The sequence below is a fragment of the Panthera pardus genome, unplaced genomic scaffold (assembly GCF_024362965.1).
Source record: "Panthera pardus isolate Hobbes unplaced genomic scaffold, ASM2436296v1 HiC_scaffold_21, whole genome shotgun sequence".
In the NCBI taxonomy this organism is placed as follows: Eukaryota; Metazoa; Chordata; class Mammalia; order Carnivora; family Felidae; genus Panthera; species Panthera pardus.
The window spans coordinates 1401181-1422592 of record NW_026526777.1 but is presented as its reverse complement, the minus strand read 5'-3'; the positions used below and the strand labels follow the sequence as shown (position 1 = coordinate 1422592).

Sequence of the window (21412 nt, the reverse complement as noted above, 5' to 3'; positions counted from 1 at the left end):
TCTCTCAAGATGTCTACGTTGATGTCAAACCCCTTTCTGGTTACGAGGCCACCACCTGTAACTGTAAGAAGCCAGATGATGATACCAGGAAGGGCTGTGTGGATGACTGTCTCAATAGGTACTGTACTAAATTGATTTCTCTAAAAGCACAGGCTTCAAGACCTAGGACACTTCATTTGGAGGGAAAAGTTAAATAAGCTCTTTGAATTGCTCTCATGAAGTTGCATAAAGATACATAAAACCTACTTGACGGGCTGTCTTAATCTACTTGGGCTATTACGGCAAAATACCATTGACCTGGTGGCTTAAACAACTGAAATTTATTTCTCACAGTTCTGGAGGCTAGGAAGTCCAAGGTCAAGATGCAAGTATTTGCTGTCTGGTGAGGACCCACTTCCAGGCTTATAGACAGCCACTTTCTGCCTGTGTGCTCACGTGGCCTTTCCTTAGTGGGTGCTCAGGGAGGAGAGCTCTCTGGTCTTCCTCCTGTAAGGGCACTGATCCCATTGTGGGATTCCCACCCTCATACCCTAATATAAGCCAGTTGACCTCCCAAATGCCCTACCACCAAATAACCATCACGCTGGGGGCCGGGGCTTCAGCTGTTCGTTTTGGGGAGACACAGACATTCAGCCCATCACATGGGCTGCGTAGAGTAACAGGGAAAGAATGAGACTTAAGAGTCTTAACCATACCCAGGTTTAAATCCTCTTATTACTTGTAAGACCCGAGGAAGGTTATTTAACCCCTCTAATAAAATTAGTACCTTCTTTATGGGGGGTTGGGAGGGTAAGGATCTTAGGAGACGATGTTCATAAAGTATTCAGCACAGTTCTAGAAACTTTCCTAGATCTCCGTACAATGTCGCCATAATGAGGGCATAAGGTAGGATGGTGGCAGTGAAAGAAGGGCGTGATGCGTTTGGAAGGAAAACTGGTCTGGTGACCCACTGGCATGCGCACAGAGACGGACATGTGTTGACTGAGTCAGTGTTGCCAATGAGCGATGGTAATCCTGTTGCCACAGAATGAAAAGTATGGGGTCTGATTAGTTTGGAGATGGAAACTATTATTTTACTCTGGGGCCATTGAGTTCTAAATGACATGGAGGTTTCAAAAGGGAAATGTCTGATAGAGACCCTGGAATGGAGATCTAATTTGTTGGTTTTAGTAACATAAGCAAATTTACAGTAAAGAAGAACCAGTGATGAACTTTACATCGATACTTCCTGTTCTAGATAGTTTTCCTAGCCAAAGACAACTGCTTCCCCAGTGTCTAGTCAACTGTCCTATGGGCTACGGGAATCAATGTTCTAGTACCTCCTGTATCAGCGTGACATCTGAGAAACTCTGCCTTACACATCATTGTAAATTCACATCTTATATATACATACATGCATACATACGGTTTTACATAGGAGTCATGGCTGCTGGTATAGTCTGTGTTGTGCACTGATTTTTTTCCACTCACAGATGCTTTATATACACACTTTTATGTATCCGTGTGGTCCGCTCACTCACCATTTTTAGGTGCTCTGTTATCTTGTGTAGGTTGATAGCCCCTAGTTTGCCAGCCTCCTGTGGTTCATCATTCACATGACTCCCAATGTTTTGCTATTAAAAATGGCACCACAGTGAAACTGGGCACGTTCCTCTTTCTTTAATTCTTAGGGTGCTCTCTCCGAAGGAGCCTTACCTATACGGACTGTGAATGTTTGCATAATTCCTACTCTGCGCTGTCCAGTGGCTCGCATGAAACGATGAGTGGATTTGGGGTGTCACCACCAGTACCTGAATATACTCCCTTCCCCATAGTTCCATCCCCGCTTAGGGATTCACACCTAACTTTATTTTCGGTGCTTTATATTTCATTGGTTTAATATTTGGGAGTATCATAGATCTTTAAAATTGCTTAATTCGCATTCCTTTATGTGCTAACATTACTGTGTTTTTTTATATGATATTTATTATCTGTGAAATTGCTGTAATACAGCGACTGTCTCATTGGCTACTTCCCTCTCTTTTTCACAGTACTCCAGTGAGATAGGTAATAGTTTTATATTTTATAAATGAAGGATCCTAGAGTCTGGGTGGCAGATTGCTCCATATTGTACACAACACTTGAGTGACAGAGACAGAATTTGAATCCACACATGTCTTAATCAGAATTTGTGTTCTTTCCAGTATATACTCTGCTTACTTTTAAGTCGTTAGTCTTTTAATCACATGGAATTGGAATCCAAATATTTATTACCTTTACATAATTACGTTGGTTGTCTTGGGTCATTTTTGTTGGTATGGGTGTCACATTTATCCTTAACACCGTGTTGTCTTTCTTCAAAAACAAGCAAACAAACAAAAACCTCAGATACAATGCTGCCAACTTTATATCAGGAGAATATGGTTCCTACATATGCATGCATCTAATGAATGATGTGATAAATGCATACATTTAAATACAAATGTATTTATTTATTCTGTATTTAATAAAAATTAAAATTTATTTATTCTGTATTTAATAAAAATTAAAATATAGTATTCAGTGGGTGCTTCCTTATATATTTAAAAGTAACCCACATAAAGATTTACTTAAATGGAGCAACCTAAAATGTCTTTCCTGTCTTTGGGTTCTAGGTTTTGTAAATATTTCAGGGGAAAGCTCAAAGGATCTGTAAGATTCAATTTTGTGTCTATGTTAGGGTTCATATATCCACAGAAAACTAGATTCGGGACTTTTTATTTTTATTTATTTTTTGATGTTTTTATTTATTTGAGAGAGAGACAGAGAGAGAGCGCGCGAGCATGAGTGGGGGAGGGGCAGAGAGAGGGAGACAGAATCCGAAGCAGGCTCCAGGCTCCGAGCTGTGAGCACAGAGCCTGACATGGGGATCGAACTCACGAGCTGTGATCGTGACCTGAGCCGAAGTCGGATGCTTAACTGACTGAGCCACCCAGGTGTTTCAGGACTATTTTTAAAAGCAAGTAATGAGCTTTTATCATCAGTTCAGGTAGACACTCAAGAACGTGTCCAACATTGTTTATAACCTCAGTAACATTTTCCCTAGTAAATATGGTAAAACCTTGGTTTGTGAGCAATCAAGAAGGCACATAAAATCAAGGAGGCATTTTCAGGAGGGATGTTTAGTAGTATTCATGCAGCAAAGAATTCATCAGAAGAAAGCATAAAGGTGATGAATTTGACAATAAGCCAGTGCCTTTCACAGGCTAAGCTGATGGTCAGACCTTGAGGACCAGCCCAGTGGGTACTCTTAACTGCTCATTTCTGTGACAACACTGTGCTGTGTTTGCTCTTTAGATGGGGGTAATGTTGGGGCGCCTGGGTGGCTCAGTCAGTTGAGCGGCCGACTTCAGCTCGGGTCATGATCTCGCGGTCCGTGAGTTCGAGCCCCGCGTCGGGCTCTGTGCTGACAGCTCAGAGCCCGGAGCCTGTTTCGGATTCTGTGTCTCCCTCTCTCTGACCCTCCCCCGTTCATGCTCTGTCTCTCTCTGTCTCAAAAATAAATAAACGTTAAAAAAAAAAAAAATTTTTTTTAAAAAAAAGATGGGGGTAATGTTTATTTGAAGAAAGACTGTGACAGATTATAAAATGTTACATGCTTTTTTTTTTACGAGATTTGTAAGGTGTGTGTGTGTGTGTGTGTACATTATATAAAATATAATGTGATATTTCGATCTACCATTATATTCTTAATCATCCCTTGTTTTAATCCTGTTCAGTAGTCTTACTGGGATTTCAAACCCTATACCAAAACTAAATCACTTCTGTGAAAGATCTAGAAATGTAAAAGCGAAAAGCAGTGAGAAGACAGGTACACAACAACTTTGTCTACTGTGTTCAGAAATTTTGGCTTGTTAATTCACTAGTGGTTATAGGTTCAGCTAGTATATAGACTGGAAATGTTATTTCCAGTATGGGAATGTCATTTACACTAACAAAATATAAAATTCTTATAAAACGACAACAATGCAAATGTACTGAACTGTATGCTTAAAAATATTTACAGTGTGCAGTTTATGTGTGATTTTGCCACAATTTAAAAAGAAAACAAAATCTGTACATACCCATGAGCTGCTTCAAAACAAAAATGCTATGTAATCTGGAAATTATTAATTCCTCTATGGTCTGTGGTTTTATTCTTAGTACAGAGCTAAATATGATACTGTGTTTACCCAGGATGCTTAGTGGACAGTTAGTTTAATCCATCCGGTGTTTATAACTTGACTTGGTAATTTTCAGTATTATTAAGTTTTGGAGTTATGTATTAGTACCTTGTTAACCAATCCAACCTTGTTAAAATTAAAAATTTCGTGTGTTCCTTTTAAGAGTTCCTATAAAAGAAAAATGGGTCCCTGAAGGCATATGTAATATTATTTGACATGCAGTTCTCTCTCTTCTTTCTAGAATGATCTTTGCTGAATGTTCCCCCAACACTTGTCCCTGTGGTGAGCAGTGCTGTAACCAGAGGATACAGAGGCATGAGTGGGTGCAGTGTCTAGAACGATTTCGAGCTGAGGAAAAAGGTTGGGGAATCCGAACCAAAGAACCCCTAAAAGCCGGGCAGTTCATCATCGAGTACCTGGGGGAGGTTGTCAGCGAGCAAGAGTTCAGGTACAGTGATTAGTGGGGACACCCCAGGAAAATGGCAAAGAGACCAGATGAGAATGGAAAATGGAAGATTTCCAATTTACTTTCAACTTAATCATTAATTGGCTTTCGATTCTTCCTCTCCTCTTCAGGAACAGGATGATTGAGCAGTATCATAATCACAGCGACCACTACTGCCTGAACCTGGATAGCGGGATGGTGATCGACAGTTACCGCATGGGGAATGAGGCCCGATTCATCAACCACAGCTGCGATCCCAACTGTGAGATGCAGAAATGGTAAGAGAGCAGGGGCTGGTGAAGCCAAGAGTCCAGCAGCGCGGAAGACACGAGGGTATCACTAGAGGGATCTTGCCGCAGCGTGGGTCAGCCGGCACGAGACCTCCGGCGATCCCGTTACACCGTCTCCTCGCGGCAGAGAGTAAGCTGCTGCTGTTCCCTCACTTCAACCTAACTGCCCCCAGGAAACCACAACAGTACATACGATGCTACAACGGTAATACCCGACACATACTGGCTGCTCACTGTGTGCCGGGCGCTGTGTCACATGGTTCTCCTGTGAGTTTGCTCAGCATATTTATTACAAGCCCACTGGATTTGTCACAGTGAGAAACAAAAATTAGTAAAATAGACTAGAATCTAACTGAAAAGGAAAAAAATTACCTCTTAGATAATTACACGGGCAGAATATGTCTAACATAATAATTTTGGAACTCTGGAGCCTGTTGAAAGCTTGCAGCTACTAGGGGAAGGCTGAGATGGCAAGCTGTGGTTCCTTTTGGTCAGTTTCAACTTAGAACAGTAGCAACCACCCATCCTCTACCCCCAGCCACATGGCAGGCGGCTACGTAGGCATTGCTGGAACAGCTTGCTCACAGGTGGCAGAAGCCAGGCTGGGTAATGAGGACCCTGTCGTCCAAACGCCGGGGATCCCTGTCCTCCACCATTGTCGTAAGCCCCTCTTCCTCCACCTGAAGTGACTACCAAGAGACTTGAAGGGCCCTATTTTCTTCCCCTTCATTTTTCACTTTTCTTCCGCTTGGGAGCTAGAAATTAAAGGTCAGGATATGTAAACACTGGGAAAGGAGGGAGAATCTTATTTCCAGATGTACCACATTATTACGTTCAAACTTGCAGTGTTCAAGGAAAAATCACAAGGAATACAAAGAAACAGAAAACCGTGGCCCATTCAAAGGAAAAAAAATAATTCAAAATAATTTTTCCCTAAAAAAGACTCAATTGAGAATACATTAGACGATGACCTCAAAACAAATGCCCAAAGATGCTCAAAGAACTAAGGGATGATGTGGACAAATTTGTGAAAATGATGTGTGAACAAAATGGAAATACCAAAGAGATAGAAAGCCTAAAGGACCATAATTGAAATGAAAAATCCACTAGAGGGATTCAAAGGCAGATTTGAGCAGACTAAAGAAAGAATCCGTGAACTTCAAGATATGACAATGGAAATTCTCCAAGCCTGAAGAACAGAAAGAGAAAAGATAGAAGGAAAGAGAACAGACCCTAGGCGACCTCTGGGACACCATCCAGCAGACCAGCCTGTGCATCGTGGGTGTCCCAGAAGTAGCAAAGAGAAAGAGGCGGAGAGAATATTTGAAAAAAATAATGCTTGTAAACTTCCTACATTTGATGGAGGGCGTGAACACAGACAACCACAAAGCTCACCGAGCTCCAAGTAAGAAGAACTTAAAAGAGACTCACAGCAAGAAACATAATCAGACTTTGAAAAGATAAAGAGCACATCATGAAAGCAGCATTAGACAAGCACATCATCGCATACAAGGGATCCTCAATAAGATGATAGGCAGGTTTCTTATCAGAAATTTTGGAGGCCTAGGGCACCTGGTTGGTTCACCTGGTGGAGTATACAACTCTTCATTTCAGAGTTATGGGTTTGAGCCCCATGTTGGGTATAGAGATTACTTAAAGCCTTAAAGAAAAAAAAAAAAAAGCGGATGGCTTACACTCTCCAATCAAGTGACAGAGTGGAATTCAACATCCATTTATGATTAAAACTTTAAACAAAGTGGGGATGAGGGGCACCTGGGTGGCCGTTGGTTAAGCATCTGACTTTGGCTCAGGTCATGATCTCACAGCTCATGAGTTCCAGCCCCACATCGGGCTCTGTGCTGACAGCTCAGAGCCTGGAGCCTGCTTTGGATTCTGTACCTCCCTCTTTGAACAAAGTGGGCATGAGAGAACATATGTCAACATAATAAAGGCTACATACAACAAGCCCACGGCTAATTTCATACTCAGTGGTGAAAGTCGGAAAGCTTTTACTCTTAAGATCAGAAAACACTCGGGGTGCTTGGGTGGCTCCGTTGGTTAAGCATCTGACTTTGGGTCAGGTCGTGATCTCACAGTTCGTGAGTTTGAGCCCCACATCACTCTCTCTGCTGTCAGCTCAGAGCCCACTTCAGGTCCACTGTCTCCCTCTCTCTCTTTGCGCCCCCCCCACCTCAAAAATAAACAAACATTAAACAAAAACAGATCAGAAAACACTCTTACCACCTTTATTCAACATAGTACTGGAAGTACTAGCCAGAGCAGTTAGGCAAGAAAAAGAAATAAAATACATACAAATTGGGAAGGAAGAAGTAGAACTGTCTCCATCTGTAGATGACATGACGTTGTATACAGAAAACCTGAAAAAAGTGTTAGAACTGATCGATGAAGTTTAAGTTGCAGAATTCAGAATCAAAATATGCAATTCAGTTGAATTTCCATACTCTAATAATGACCTATCAGAGAAATTAAGAAAACAATCCTCCCATTTTCAACAGTGGCATAAAAAATGAAATACCTAAGTAAATTTAATCAAGGAAGTAAAAAGCATGTACACTGAAACCCTTAATAATTCAGTAATGAAAAAATTGTAGAAGGCACAAATAAATGGACGATATCATATGCTCATGGAATGGAAGAATTAATGTTAAAATGTCCACACTGCCAAAAGCAGTCTACAAACTCAGTGCAATAAAAATCAAAACTTCAGTGGCAAATTTCGGGGAAATAGAACAAAGAATCCCAATACCCCAAATAGTGAGACGAATCGAGAAAGAAGAATAAGGCTGGAGGCTTCCCACTTCGTGATTCCCAACTGTTACAATGCTATAATAATCAAAAGAGTATGGTATTGGCATAAAACAGAAATGGATGTAGTACAACAGAGCGCTCAGAGATAAAGCTGCATTCATATGATCAATTTAAGGCAAAGGTAGGGAGCAGGCAGTCTGTTCAGTAAGTTGTGTGGGGAAAACCGGACAGCCACGTATGAAAGAATGAAACCGGGTGCCTGTCTTACACCATACACAAAAGTCCAGTCGGGATGTCTTGAGAACTTAAAGGTAATACCTGAAACTATAAAATTCCCAGAAGTAATCAGGGGATGAGCTCCTCGACATCAGTCTCAGGGAGGACTTTTTGGGTTTGACACCAGAAGCAAAGGGCAACAAAAGCAGAAATGAGCAAGTGGGACCACGAGGAACTCTATACAAGGGAAACCATCAACAAAAGAAAGCAAAAGAAAGCACCCCGCAGAGTGGGGGGAAAGTAGCGCAATTCATATATCTGGCAGGTGGTTAATATCTAAAATACATACAGAGAACTCTTACGCCTCGGTAGCAACGAAGCAGTCCAGTTGAAAAAGGGCAAATGGTCTGAATGGACATCTTTCCAAAGAAGACATGCAGATGTCCAACAGGTGCATGAAAAAGGGGCTCAACATCCTTAATCGTCAGGGAAACGCAAATCAGAACCACAAGGAGATAGCACCTCATGCCTGTTAGAACAGCCATCGTGAAAAAGACAAGAAATAGCAAGTGTTGGTGAGGAGGAGGAGTAAAGTGACCCCCGTGCACTGTAGGTGGGAATGTGAGTTGGCCCAGCCACTGTGGAAAACAGTATGGTGGGCGCCTGGGTGGCTCAGGGTAAGTGTCCAGCTCTTGATCTCAGCTCAGGTCATGGTCTCACATTTTGTGGGCTCGAGCCCCACCTCATCGGGCCCTGTGTTGGCAGCATGGAGCCTTGCCTGGGACTCTCTCTCTTTCCCTCGCTCTCTGCCCCTCCCTCTCTCTCAAAATAAATAAAACCTTTAAAAAAAAAAACAGTATAAACTTTTCTCAAAAAATTAAAAATCCGGCTGCCTGGCTGGTTCAGTTGGTACACAGCATGTGACTCTTGATCTCGGGACCATGAATTCTAGCCCCACGTTGGACGTGGAGCCTGCTTAAGAAAAAATAAATAAAAAATAGAACTACCATATGATCCCACATTCCACTTCTGGGTATTTATCCGAAGGAAACAAAAACACAGACTCAAAAAGATACTTGCACCCCCATGTTCATAGGAGCCTTATTTACATAGTAGAGACATTGAAATAACCCCAGTGTTCACTGATGGATTAATGGAAGCTTGCTAGCAGAATAGAGCTTGAGCACAAGAAAACACTTTGTAATTGAGTGTGGGGATGGATGTGAAATAGAATTACTGTGGTGATCAGTTTGCAGTGTGGACCTTTATTGAATCGTGTTGTATACCTGAAACTAATATGTGTGTCAGGTTTTTTTCAATTGGTTTAAAAACGATCAGAATAGGTAACACATGATCCAGCTACATGCTGTCTACAGGAGACTCAACTTTAGATCCAAAAACAAACAGGCTGGACGTGAAAAGATCAAAAAAGGTATTTCATACAAATAGTAACCCAAACAGCGCAACAGCAGCTGCACAAAATGGACTTGAAACCGAAAATGGTTACAAGAGACAGAGAAACACATGGTGTACTAATAAAAGATTTTGTGCAACAAGAAGATAAAACCGTTACAAAGATTTACACACCTGGGACACCTGGGTGCCTTAATTGCTTAAGGGTCTTACTTGGTTTCAGCTCAGGTCATGATCTCAGGGGCGTAAGATCGAGCCCCTCCCTCTCCCGCCAGCTCTGCAGTGGGCGTGCAGACTGCTTAAGATTCTGTGTCTCCCTCTCTCTCTTCCTCTGCGTGGGTGTCTCCCCCCACCCTCTCTGTTAGAAAGATGGAAGGAAGGAAGGAAGGAAGGAAGTACAGTAAAACCTTGGATTGCAAATGTGCGAGTGGTCCACAGGATGAGCAGATTTTTTTTAATGTTTATTTTTGAGATCATGAGGGGGACAGAGGATCTGAGGCGGGCTCTGTGCCGAGAGCAGAGAGCCCGACACTGGGCTTGAACCCACAAACTGAGATCGTGACCTGAGCCGAAGTTGGACACTTAACCAACCAAGCCACCCAGTCACCCTGATGAGCAAACGTGTCTAATGCATTTTATCTTGATAAACAAGCGACGTCTTGCAATACGAGTACTACGTGATGCCCAATGTCACATGATCACAACTGAGCCAGTGGTTCTGGAAATTCGCTTGATACATGAGTGCTTTGGATTACAAGCATGTTTCCAGAACAAATTATGCTTGCAAACCAAGGTTTTACTGTACTTGGAGATGAATTAAAATAACACGGCACACCTAAACTTACAGGGCACAGCAGAGGCAATGCTGAGTGGAAAGTCTGTAGGCATAAATGTTCACATTACAAATAAAAAAGATCTCACGTCAACAACCCAACTTTACCACTTAAGGAACGAGAAAAAGAACAAACTAAACCCAAAGCTAGCAGAAGGAAGGAAATCATGAACATCAGAGTAGAGAGAAATAGAGTATAGGAAAAACAGAAAGGAAAATCAGTAAAACCAAAAATTGGTTCTTCAAAAAGATAAAGTCAACAAGCGTTTGCTGGATGGACTCAATAAAAGAGGACTCACGAAATTCAGGAATGGAAGTGGGGTCACCACCAATTCTACAGAGATACTAAGGATTGTAAGAGAACACTATGAACAGTTGTATGCCAAAAAATTGGATTACCTCATTGAAATGGACAGATTTCTTGAAACACAAAACCTACCAAGACTAAAATCATGAAGAGACAAAAAAATCTGAACAAACCTGTAACTGGTAATTCGTAATGTTATGCGTAATCAAATCCGTAATCAAAAATCTCTCAACAAAGAAAAGCCCTAGAACTGATGGTTTCACTGATGAATGCTTCCAGACTAATGCCAATCCTCAAACTTTTCCAAAAAATTGAAGAGAAGGAAACACTTCCTGACTCACTCTGTGAGGCCAGCATAGTCCTGATACCAAAGCCAGACAAAGACCCCAAAAGAGAACTACAAACCAAGCCAGTATGCTTTGTGAACATTGATGCACGAGTCCTCAACAAAATGCTGGCAAGCAGGATTTAGCAGCATATTAAAAGGATTGTATGCCCTGACCAAGTGGGATCTATTCTTGGAATGCAAGAATGGTTCAACGTAAGAGAATCGTAAGAGTTCAATGTAAGAGAAAGTGTGATAGGCCACATCAATAAAATGAGAGGAGAAAAAAAATCCTTTCAATTGGTGCAAAAAAAGCATTTGACAGAATTCAACACCCTATAATAATAAAAGCACTAAAAGGGCGCCTGGATGGCTCAGTCAGTTAAGCCTCCGTCTCTTGATTTCAGCTCAGGTCATGATCTCACGGTTTGTGGCTTCAAACCCCACGTCAGGCTCTTCACTGACAGCATGGAGCCTGCACGGGATTCTCTCGCCACCTTGCTCTGTGCCCTTCCCCTGCTTGCACTCTCTCTCGAAATAAACATTGTTTAAAAAAACAAAATAGGCATAGAAGAAAGCTACCTGAACACAATACAGTAGTCCCTCCTTATCCGCAGTTTCGCTTTGCTTAGTGTCAGTCACCGGTGGTCAGCCTTGGTCTAGATGCGGGTGACCCTCCCTCTGACATACGGCCAGAAGGTCAGGAGTAACCTAACACTATGTCACGATGCCTCCATCATCCACCTCACGTTATCTCATCACGTAAGCATTTCATCATCTCACATCATCACAAGGGAAGGAAGAATAAAATAAGATGGAGAAAGAGACCACATTCAGTTAACTTTCATTACAGTATATTGCTACAATTGTATTTTATTATTACTTATTTGTTATTCATCTTTTACTGTGCTAATTTATAAGTTAAGTTTTATCATAGGTATATATGTTTAAGAAAAGACATAGTATATTTAGGGTTTGGGTTTTGTTTTTGTTTTTTTTTAATGTGAAATTTATTGTCAAATTGGTTTCCATACAACACCCAGTGCTCATCCCAACAGGTGCCCTCCTCCATGCCCATCACCCACTTTCCCCTCCCTCCCACCCCCCACAGGGTTTGGTGCTGTCCACAGTTTGAGATATCCACTGGGGGTCTTGGAATGTATCCCTCATAAAGTCATGAGCGACATGAGGGTGCTTGGCTTCTGCGCTTCCGCTTCCGTTGAACACAGTTTTGAAGTTCTAGCCAGAACAATTAGACAAGAAAGAGAGAAAAGACATTCGAATCAGAAAGGAAGATGTAAATTTAACTTTATTTGCATATGCTATGATCTTATGTAGAAAATACTAAAGGCTTCACAAAGAAGCTGTTAGATCTCATAAACAAATTCAGCAAAATAACAGTACAAAGTCAACACACAAAAATCAGGTGCATTTCCATACACAGTGAACCTGCAAAGGAAATTACAAAAACAATTTCATTTACAATTGCACATAAAAAGAATAAAATACTTAGGAATTAACCAATGAGGTGAAAGAATTGTACCATGAAAAAACTGTAAAACATTGCTGAAAGAAAATTAAAGAAGACATAAATTGAGGCGCCTGGGTGGCTCAGTCGGTTAAGCATCCGACCTCAGCTCAGGTCATGATCTCACAGTTCATGGGTTCGAGCCCTGCGTCGGCTCTGTGCTGACACCTCAAAGCCTGGAGCCCGCTTTGGATTCTGTGTCTCCCTCTCTCTCTGTTCCTCCCTCCCCTTCCCCTCTCTCCAAAAAAGCTTAAAAAAAACCAACTTTTTTAAAAGACATAATTAATGGAAACACATAAGACTTAATATTGTTAAAATATCGGTATTACCCAAAGCCATCTACAGATTCAGTACAACCCCATCAAAACCCCTATGACTTTTTTTTACAGAAATAGAAAAACCCATCCTAAAATTCACATGGAATCTTGAGACCTGAACAACCAAACCATTCTTTAAAAGGACAAAACTTGAAGGACTTCACACTTCCTGATTTCAAAACTTAACCTCAAAGTTACAGTCATCAAAGCAGCATTTTATTGGCCTAAGGACAGACCAATAGACCCATGAAAGAGAAAAGAGAACTCAGAAATAGTCTCTCACATACACAGTCAAAAGAGTTTTGACAAGTGTGCCACAATCATTCAGTGGAAAAAGGATAGTCTTCAACAAATGTTGCTGGGAAAACTGGATATCCATATGCAAAAAAATGAAGCTGGATCCTTACCTAACACCATATACAAAAATTAAATACATCAAGGACCTAAACTAAGACCTAAGACAACCAAACTTCTAGAAGAAAAGTTGAGGCATGGGGCGCCTGGGTGGCTCAGTCGGTAAGCCCCTGACTTCAGCTTGGGCCATGATCTCGCGGTTTGTGAGTTCGAGCCCCTCATCGGGCTCTGTGCTGACAGCTCAGAGCCTGGAGCCTGCTTTGGATTCTGGGTCTCCCTCTCTCTCTGCTCCTCCCCCACTCACACTGTCTCTCTCTCTCTCTCTCTCAAAAATAAACAAACATTAAACAAATATATTTAAAAACAGGATAGAAGCTCACACAGGTAACCAGTGAAAATAGACAAATTGGATTTCATGAAAATTTTTAAATTTGCGCATCAAAAGACACAGAGTAAAGCGGCAACCCACAAAATGGGAGAAGATAAACATCCTGATTCAAAAGTGGGCAGGGGCGCCTAGGTGGCTCAGTCGGTTAAGCGTCCACCCCTTGATTTCTGCTCAGGTCAGGCTCATGATTGTGAGTTTGAGCCCTGCACCAGGCTCCACGCTGACAGCACTGACAGTATGGACCCTGCTTCGGATCGTCTCTCCGCCCTTCTCTCTGCCCCTCCGTTGCTCATGCCTGCTCGCAGGCGCTAGTGCGCGCTCTCGCTCTCTCTCTCTCAAAATGAGTAACTTAAAAACTAATAATTAAAAAAAAGGCAAAGGACTTGAAGAGACATTCCTCCAAAGAAAAGAAACAAACGGTCAATAACCATAGGAAAAGGTGTCCGAGAGCACTAATCCTTAAGAGCGCCACCTGACGCCTGTCGTGTGGCTGCGTCAGAATAACAGAAAACAAGTGTTGATGAGGATGTAGATCAGTTGGTATCCTTTCGCAGCCTGTGGGGATAGAAGTGGTATTTCCACTTGGGGAAACTCAAACAATTAAAAACAGAATTACCCTATGGCCCAGCAGTTCCACCTCCGGCTGCCTCCGGCTGTTTACGCAGGATTGGAAGCCGTGTTTGGAAGATGTGTCTGCACCTTCGTATCCACAGCAGCATTGTTCATAGGAGCTAAACTGTGGAAGCAGCCCAAGTGTCCCTCGGGGGATGCTGGGCCAGCAAAATGTGGTGCATACGTGTGACGGAATTACCATTCAGCTTTACGAAGGAAGGAAAATGCACAATATCCTACATCGTGGATACGGACCTTGATGTCATTATGCCGAGTTAAAAAAGCCAGGCACAAGAGACAAACACTGTACAATTCCACCCGCATGAGGCGCTCAGAGTCGTCAGCATCGCAGATAGTGCGGTAGTGGGGAGCGGTGGGAGGGTAGCAGGTTGTCACACGTGGGGTGTTCAGTTTCACAAGATGAAAAGAGCCATGAGCGTGGTTAGTGGTGACGGCTCTACAACAACGCGGATGTACGTAACACCACTTTTTATCTTATGTGTGTTTTAACACAACTTTTTAAAAGAGGAGAGTTTCAACAGCTTTCTATTTTTGTCAATTTTTTAAATTTACATATTACATAGAGACAGATTTTTTTTTTTTAGTATTTATTTTTGAGAGAGTGTGAGTGGGGTAGGGCCAGAGAGAGAGGGAGACACAGAATCTGACGCAGGCTCCAGGCTCTGAGCTGCCAGCACAGAACCTGACACGGGGCTCGACACCATGAGCCGTGAAATCATGATCTGGGCTGAAGTCTGACACTTAACCGACTGAGCCACCCAGGCGCCACCGAGACACAGATCTTAAATGTAAATCACCACCCGTTTTTACAGACGTGGACACCCACACAAGCCACATCCTTACCGACATATAGAACATTTCCATTGTTTCAGAAAGTTCCTTTCTGCCTCCTTAGAATCTCGCCATCTCAGAGGCAAACAGTGATGTGGTTTCTGTCACCAGATTCATCTTGCCTAGAGCCTGTTGCGGAACTGCATATATACGTAGCCTGTGTCTGGCTTCTTTCAGTTAGAATAGTGTTTTTACAGTGTACCTGTGTTCGGTACATCAGTGTTCTGTTGATTTTTATTCTGGACTAATGTTCCTATATATAAGTATACCACAGTCAGTTTATCCATTTTCCCGAACAGTTTTTTTCTATTGGGAAAGTTAAATGAACAAATTCCTTGAAAAAGCACACCTTACCAAAAACGATACCAGGATAGATAAAAAGTCTGAATGTCTATGAGAAATTGGGTATATAATTAACAGTTGCTGACAAAAGAGCTTCAGGCTCAAATATCTTCATTGATGATTCTTATATATTCTTTTTTTTTTTTTTTTTAACATTTATTTATTTTTGAGAGCTAGAGACAGAGCACAAGTGGGGGAGGGGCAGAAAGAAAGAGGGAGACACAGAATCTGAAGCAGGCTCCAGGCTCAGGGCTGCCAACACAGAGCCTGACGCGGGGCTTGAACTCACGGACCATGAGATCATGACCTGGACCGAAGTTGGATGCTTAACCGACCGAGCCACCCAGGTGCCCCTGATTCTTATATATTCTTAAAGAAGAAATAATGTCTCTACTACCGATATCCTATAAACTCTTGTATTTCATAAGGCTAGTATAACCTTCATCCAAAACCTAACAACAATGTTAAAAGAGAAAAAATATAGGCCAGTATCTCCCATGAACACAGACACAAAAATCCTGATTTAAATGTTAGCAAAAAAAAATAAAATTTTAGCAAATCAGCTCTAGCAGTATATAAGAAAGGTTAATACATCATGACTGTGTGAGGTTTACTCCAGGAATGAGAGGTTGATTGGCTGGTTGAACATTCACAATCAGTGTAACTTAACTACATTAACAGAATAAAGGCAAAAAATCACGTATCGTCCCAACAGGAGCAACAGAAAAAACATTTGATAAAATTCAGCAGTATTTATAGGGGCATCTGGCTGGCTCAGTCAGAAGAGCCACATGTGTGTGTTGATCTTGGGGTTGTGAGTTCAAGTCCCATGTCAGGTATAGAAATTACTTTTAAAAAAATTTTGGGGGTGCCTGGGTCGCTCAGTCAGTTAAGCATCCGATTTCAGCTCAGATTATAATCTCGAAGTTCATGAATTCGAGCCTCACATCGGACTCTGTGCTGACAGCTCAGAGCCTGGAGTCTGCTTCAGATTCTGTGTCTCCCTGTCTCTCTGTCCCTCCCCTGCTCACACTCTGTCCATCTGTCTCTCTCTCTCTCTCAAAAATAAACATTAAAAAAATTATTTTTGAAAATAATAAAAATTAAAAAATAAACTTTCGGGATACCTGGGTGACCAATTGGTTAAGCATCCAACTTCAGCTCAGGTCAAGATCTCGAGGTTCGTGAGTTTGAGCCCCGCATCTGGCTCCACGTCGACAGTGCAGAGCCTGCTTGGGATTCTCTCTCTCCCTGTCTGTCTCTGCTCCTCCCCTGTTTGTGTTCCTCTCTCTAAATAAATAAATAACTTAAAAAAAAAAAAAACAATTCGATTCCCTCGGTTATTAGCTGTGTGACTTCCGATAAGTTACTTAACCTCTCTGCCTCAGCTTCCTCATTTAGAAAATGGGGGCCATAATACTGTCTAATAATAGTATCTTTTAAAAAAAATTTTTTTTAATGTTTATTTAGTTTTGAGAGAGACAGAGACAGAGCGTGAGTGGGGAAGGGGCAGAGAGAGAGGGAGACACAGAATCGGAACCAGGCTCCAGGCTCTGCGTTGTCAGCACAGAGCCCGACGCAGGGCTCGAACTCACGAACCGTGAGACCATGACCTGAGCTGAAGTCGGACGCCCAACCGACCGAGCCACCCAGGCGCCCCTAATAATAGTGCGTTTTTAATACTGTTGTTGGGAGGATTAAATAAGTACAGCAAGATGTTGTAATTAATTTAACAATCACTCAAGTGATAGCTATAATTATTACACAAAGCATCTAGAATAGTGCATGGTAGATCATTAGTAAGTTACATAGAACGGAACCAAAGAGCGACTCCTGTACAGGTGAGAAAGCTGGAGACCAGTAGGAACTAGAAGTTTTACAGATTAACCATAAGAAATAATTTACTTAATAAGTAGACCTACACCATGTTTTAGAGGGACTTTGAATATCAAGCAGGAAACGTTAAGACCTATTCTCGCTGACAGCATGGTCCGTGTTTTCCAGAAAGCTGATTGAGGACTGTTAATCTGGCAGTGTTACACAGGCTGGACAGAATGGAAGAGAGATACTATACTGCAGAGTCTGGCCAGGAAACCTGGGTAATTGGACACAGAAACAAAGGCACATTTGAAATCAGCATACCCGTTTTTCTAGGGTTTAGGCAAGGTATTAAGAATCTCTACCTTCAGGGGCACCTGGGTGGCTCAGTCCGTTAAGTGTCCCAACTCTTGGTTCCGGCTCAGGTCACGATCTTGCAGCTTTGTGGGGTTCGAGCCCCCACGGTAGGCTCTGCGCTGACCCAGCAGAGCCCGCTTGGGCTTCTCTCTCTCTGCCACTCCCCCACTCCACTGTCTTTCTCTCGAAATAAAGAAATAAACTCTAAAAAAGAAAACAAAGGCTCTCTGCCTTTAACCCTGTCCTTTTCTCTAGGTCTGTCAATGGAGTGTACCGGATCGGACTGTATGCTCTTAAAGACATGCCAGCTGGTACCGAGCTCACCTACGATTACAACTTCCATTCCTTTAACGTTGAAAAGCAGGTGAGCATCACGAGTCCGTCAAGAGGGAGGTTGAGCGTCCTCACAGCGCCGTCCCCAGCACCGCCTTCTGTAGACGCATTGACGTACGGCCGCTGTGAAGTGAATCGGAGACGGTGGTTCTCACCCCGCTCGCCGACCCCCTTGCCAGCTCTCCCTGGTCTCGGAACTAGAAAGAGACTGCCCGGTCGTGTTTGGTCCTCGGTCAGTTCTTAACTTGCCTAGTGAAGAAGTTTTCCCGAATTTTAATCTTTCCTTTCCATGGAAACACATGAAGTTTCTCCTCAGTTATTTTCCTCTGTATGAAAATGTCCTGATTCACACTGTTGGGTGCCCAGGTGCTCGGGACTTCTGTTTGAACTTGTAAGTGAACTAGCAGCCGAGAGTTCTCTTCTCTTTCCTTTCAAAGCAACTGTGCAAGTGTGGCTTTGAGAAGTGTCGAGGGATCATCGGGGGCAAGAGTCAGCGCATGAACGGGCTCCCCAGCAGCAAAAGCAGCCAGCCTGTGGCCACTCACAAGAAGTCTGGACGGTCAAAGGAGAAGAGGAAGTCTAAGCACAAGCTGAAGAAAAGGGTGAGTCGTGATCTCCTGGCTCTTTCCCCGAACAACTACTTAGAGGCGCTTACTGGCGGGAAGAGGGGACGGCAGAGGGGCAGCCTCTTACGGCGGCTCTAACGTTCTGCGAGGGGATTTCTCATCGGTCCTTCCCTTCCCTCCCCGCATCTGATCCACTTTCAGAGAGGCCACCTCTCCGAAGAGCCCAGTGAAAACATCAACGCTCCCACAAGGTTGACCCCCCAGTTACAAATGAAGCCGATGTCTAATCGAGAAAGGTAAAAAGGAGCTTTTCTTACCTTGGTGTGATTTGCTCGTCGATTTAGAAAGTTAAGAACCACCTGTGTGGTTGAATCATTTCTCTTGTGCACGAGGTCTCCAGCCGGGAGTCAGGATATATAAGTTGGGGGGGGGGGGTGGGGATTGTCTCTGTTTTTCCTAATTTCTCACTGAAATTTAGCATTTCCGTCAAAAACGATGGTAGGCAGACAGTGCGTGTAGTAGCTGCAGCTTCCACGACTTAACGTTCGCATTTTCGTCGCTTGTAACACAGTTGTCACGGACATGGCAAAGTGTCGTTTACGTGCTCTCTCCCTCGAGGTTGCTGTGCCGGTGAAACCTACCACTGGATCTTGTCATGTGGGGAAAAAGGAACGTTTATTTCTGTATCACAATTTCAGGGGTTTTTTAATATTCTGCAAACTGAATATTTGGTTTCCGTTTAATCCTGTGTGTTACAAAGTAAAAACTGCTTATTAATTTAAAATGTTTAAATACTTTAAGACTTTGTTCAGAGAAGGGTCACATGGGCTTCACCAGCCTGCCAGAGGAACCACGGCACAGAAAAGGTCAAGGTTCCCTGCTTTGTTGATACAGTAATAGAGCAGTGAAAAGGGTCTTTAGGGTCATTTACGCTCTTCCTGTATTCAGGGGAGGTTTGTCCGTGTCAGAAGGAAGCGAAGGAAATATGTATGTCCTGGGTTTCAAATTGTCCTGGGACGTATTCTGCGTCTCCTGTGACCGTACGCTCCAGTATCTTAGAAAGTTCATCCTTGTTTATAACTTTACTGTAATTTTAGCCCCTTTCATCCTGTATCACTTTAAAGTCATAGAAATGTTAAACCTCAGTAAAACAGAGATGATCCAGTCAGGTGGTTTTCTGCTTTGGCCGCATATTAGCCCAGGGAGCTTTTGAGATTCGTGCCGCCCCGGCCACCGTCAGACCACTTAAACCGTAATTTTCAGACGTGGAACCCAGGCATCTACTGATGCCTTCACAAATCTCTTCAGGATACACCTGACTCGTCTAAACTTCGAGGTCTACGTGGAGGCACTTCACCTAACACAGTCTGCCCGGTGTGTCTGTTGTAAATGCCTGCCTTTACCTCCCAGTCCAGTTCTCCCTGTAACAGCGGATCCTGAGCCCATGCTGCATTTTGGCGGCTTCATTTAGAATTTGTGCACGCGCTTTGTAAATCACTGCCTTCCAGTCAGGCTGTCGCAATTGGTAGAAGTTTTGCAGCTCTTCAGTGGTATTTCGTGAGATACTTGTAAATAATACAGGGGAATGTTTTGGGACACCTGGGTGGTTCAGTCGGTTAAGCGTCCAACTCTTGATCTCAGCTCAGGTCTTGATCTCCGTGTCATGAGTTCAAGCCCCGTGTTGGGCACGCACTGGGCGTGAAGCCTACTTTAAAAATGTATATATTTTCTTATATGAATGTTTTATACGGGGAAAAAAAAAGCCAGGATGCAAAACTGAATTATGTGTCCCCATATATAATTATTTTTATAATAGCTGAATTAGCTGATAATTATTCATTTATATCATCTTAATAGTGGCTCATGTAGAGTAGACCTGTAATAAATGCTTATTAAATGAATAAAGGAACTTCCTTCCTTGCTTACAGGAATTTTGTGTTAAAGCATCATGTGTTCTTGGTCCGGAACTGGGAGAAGATCCGGCAGAAACAGGAGGAGGTAAAGCCCGCCAGCGAGGATGTTCACTCAGCATCGCTGTGTACGCGCTGGAACAGTGTGTGCCGAGATGACGGGAACATCAAGTCCGGTAAGGCCTGTTCATCCCGTGCCACGGTCGCAAAGGGATCCCTGCAGCTCCTTTCCGGCGTTGTATTCAAAGATTCTTTTCAGTCTACGCCAAAAATGTTAAGACCCCAACATACAAGCATCGGTCCACAATCAGTCGCCCGTCAATCGCAGACACGAGTCTGTGCCCTGGGGGATAGGAAGACTCCCCCTCACCAGCTTCCCAAACACTGCCCGCAGCCTGAGCGTTCCCAGACAAGTGACAGGCAGTGGGTCTTCTGTCTCCCTTCCTGCCCGGAGAATAACTTGCACACGGCACGTAGTGACGCCGAGCGCGGGAGACGGTGACAGCAGTGTGAACTCGGAGACTTTCCCCCACGTTCAGATGAGCGTTCTACACACAGACCTTGAGATTCCTTTATGCTTCTTGAGCGAATAACCTAACAGCACTCCTGAGTTCGGGTCTGTCGTCCAGAACAGACTGAAAACAGAGAAACTGGCCTCTCCAAGCACCCTTCCTAGGTAGAAATACTGTTCAAAAGCTCACGCTCCTCTTTGAGTCTTTCTTTCTGTCCCTCAAAAAGTAGACACATTGTGCATGGTGTGTGGGGGAACGAGACAGATTTAGAAATTTGCCTCCCATCCTGTCAGTAATTTGATTGGCATCAGTTCTCTGAACTTACGTCCCACTCAGGTCAGATCTTCTGACAATAGTAATTACTTCCTGAGTCTTTGTTACGGGTCAAGCCCTGAGCTAAACACACTAAGAGCGCTATCTGAGTCTGCACAGTTCTCTCACGAGGGAAGCCCTACCACTATTCCCACGTTGCAGGCAAGAAGCCGAGACACAGAGTACGAGTCACTCGCCCAAAATCACACAGCTAGGAGGTAGGGCAGCCAGCGTTCAAACACAGACCCATTTTGAAGCACAGGGTTTGCAGCTGCTGCTCTGTACAGCATTTGGCCACTGAGATCAGGCCCCTCTAACTCGTGTTTCCTGACATTCTTGAAGAAGGGGACAAAGAACTTCGTGATCACTAATCTATCTGACCACTTCAAGGACAGTAGAGCAAACAGCAAGAATCTGTGGGGGAACTGATTTT

At 43.2% G+C, this 21412-nt stretch overlaps 1 protein-coding gene across 1 annotated transcript in view; it reads left to right on the top strand.

The window, feature by feature from the left end:
- ASH1L (ASH1 like histone lysine methyltransferase) overlaps nucleotides 1-21412 on the top strand; it is a 189973-nt gene that overhangs the window by 155802 nt on the left and 12759 nt on the right. Inside the window, 7 exon segments of the mRNA XM_053908771.1 lie at nucleotides 10-118; nucleotides 4423-4629; nucleotides 4758-4904; nucleotides 17602-17710; nucleotides 18117-18281; nucleotides 18447-18541; nucleotides 20174-20331. Of these exon segments, the coding sequence (XP_053764746.1) occupies nucleotides 10-118; nucleotides 4423-4629; nucleotides 4758-4904; nucleotides 17602-17710; nucleotides 18117-18281; nucleotides 18447-18541; nucleotides 20174-20331 (990 nt within the window).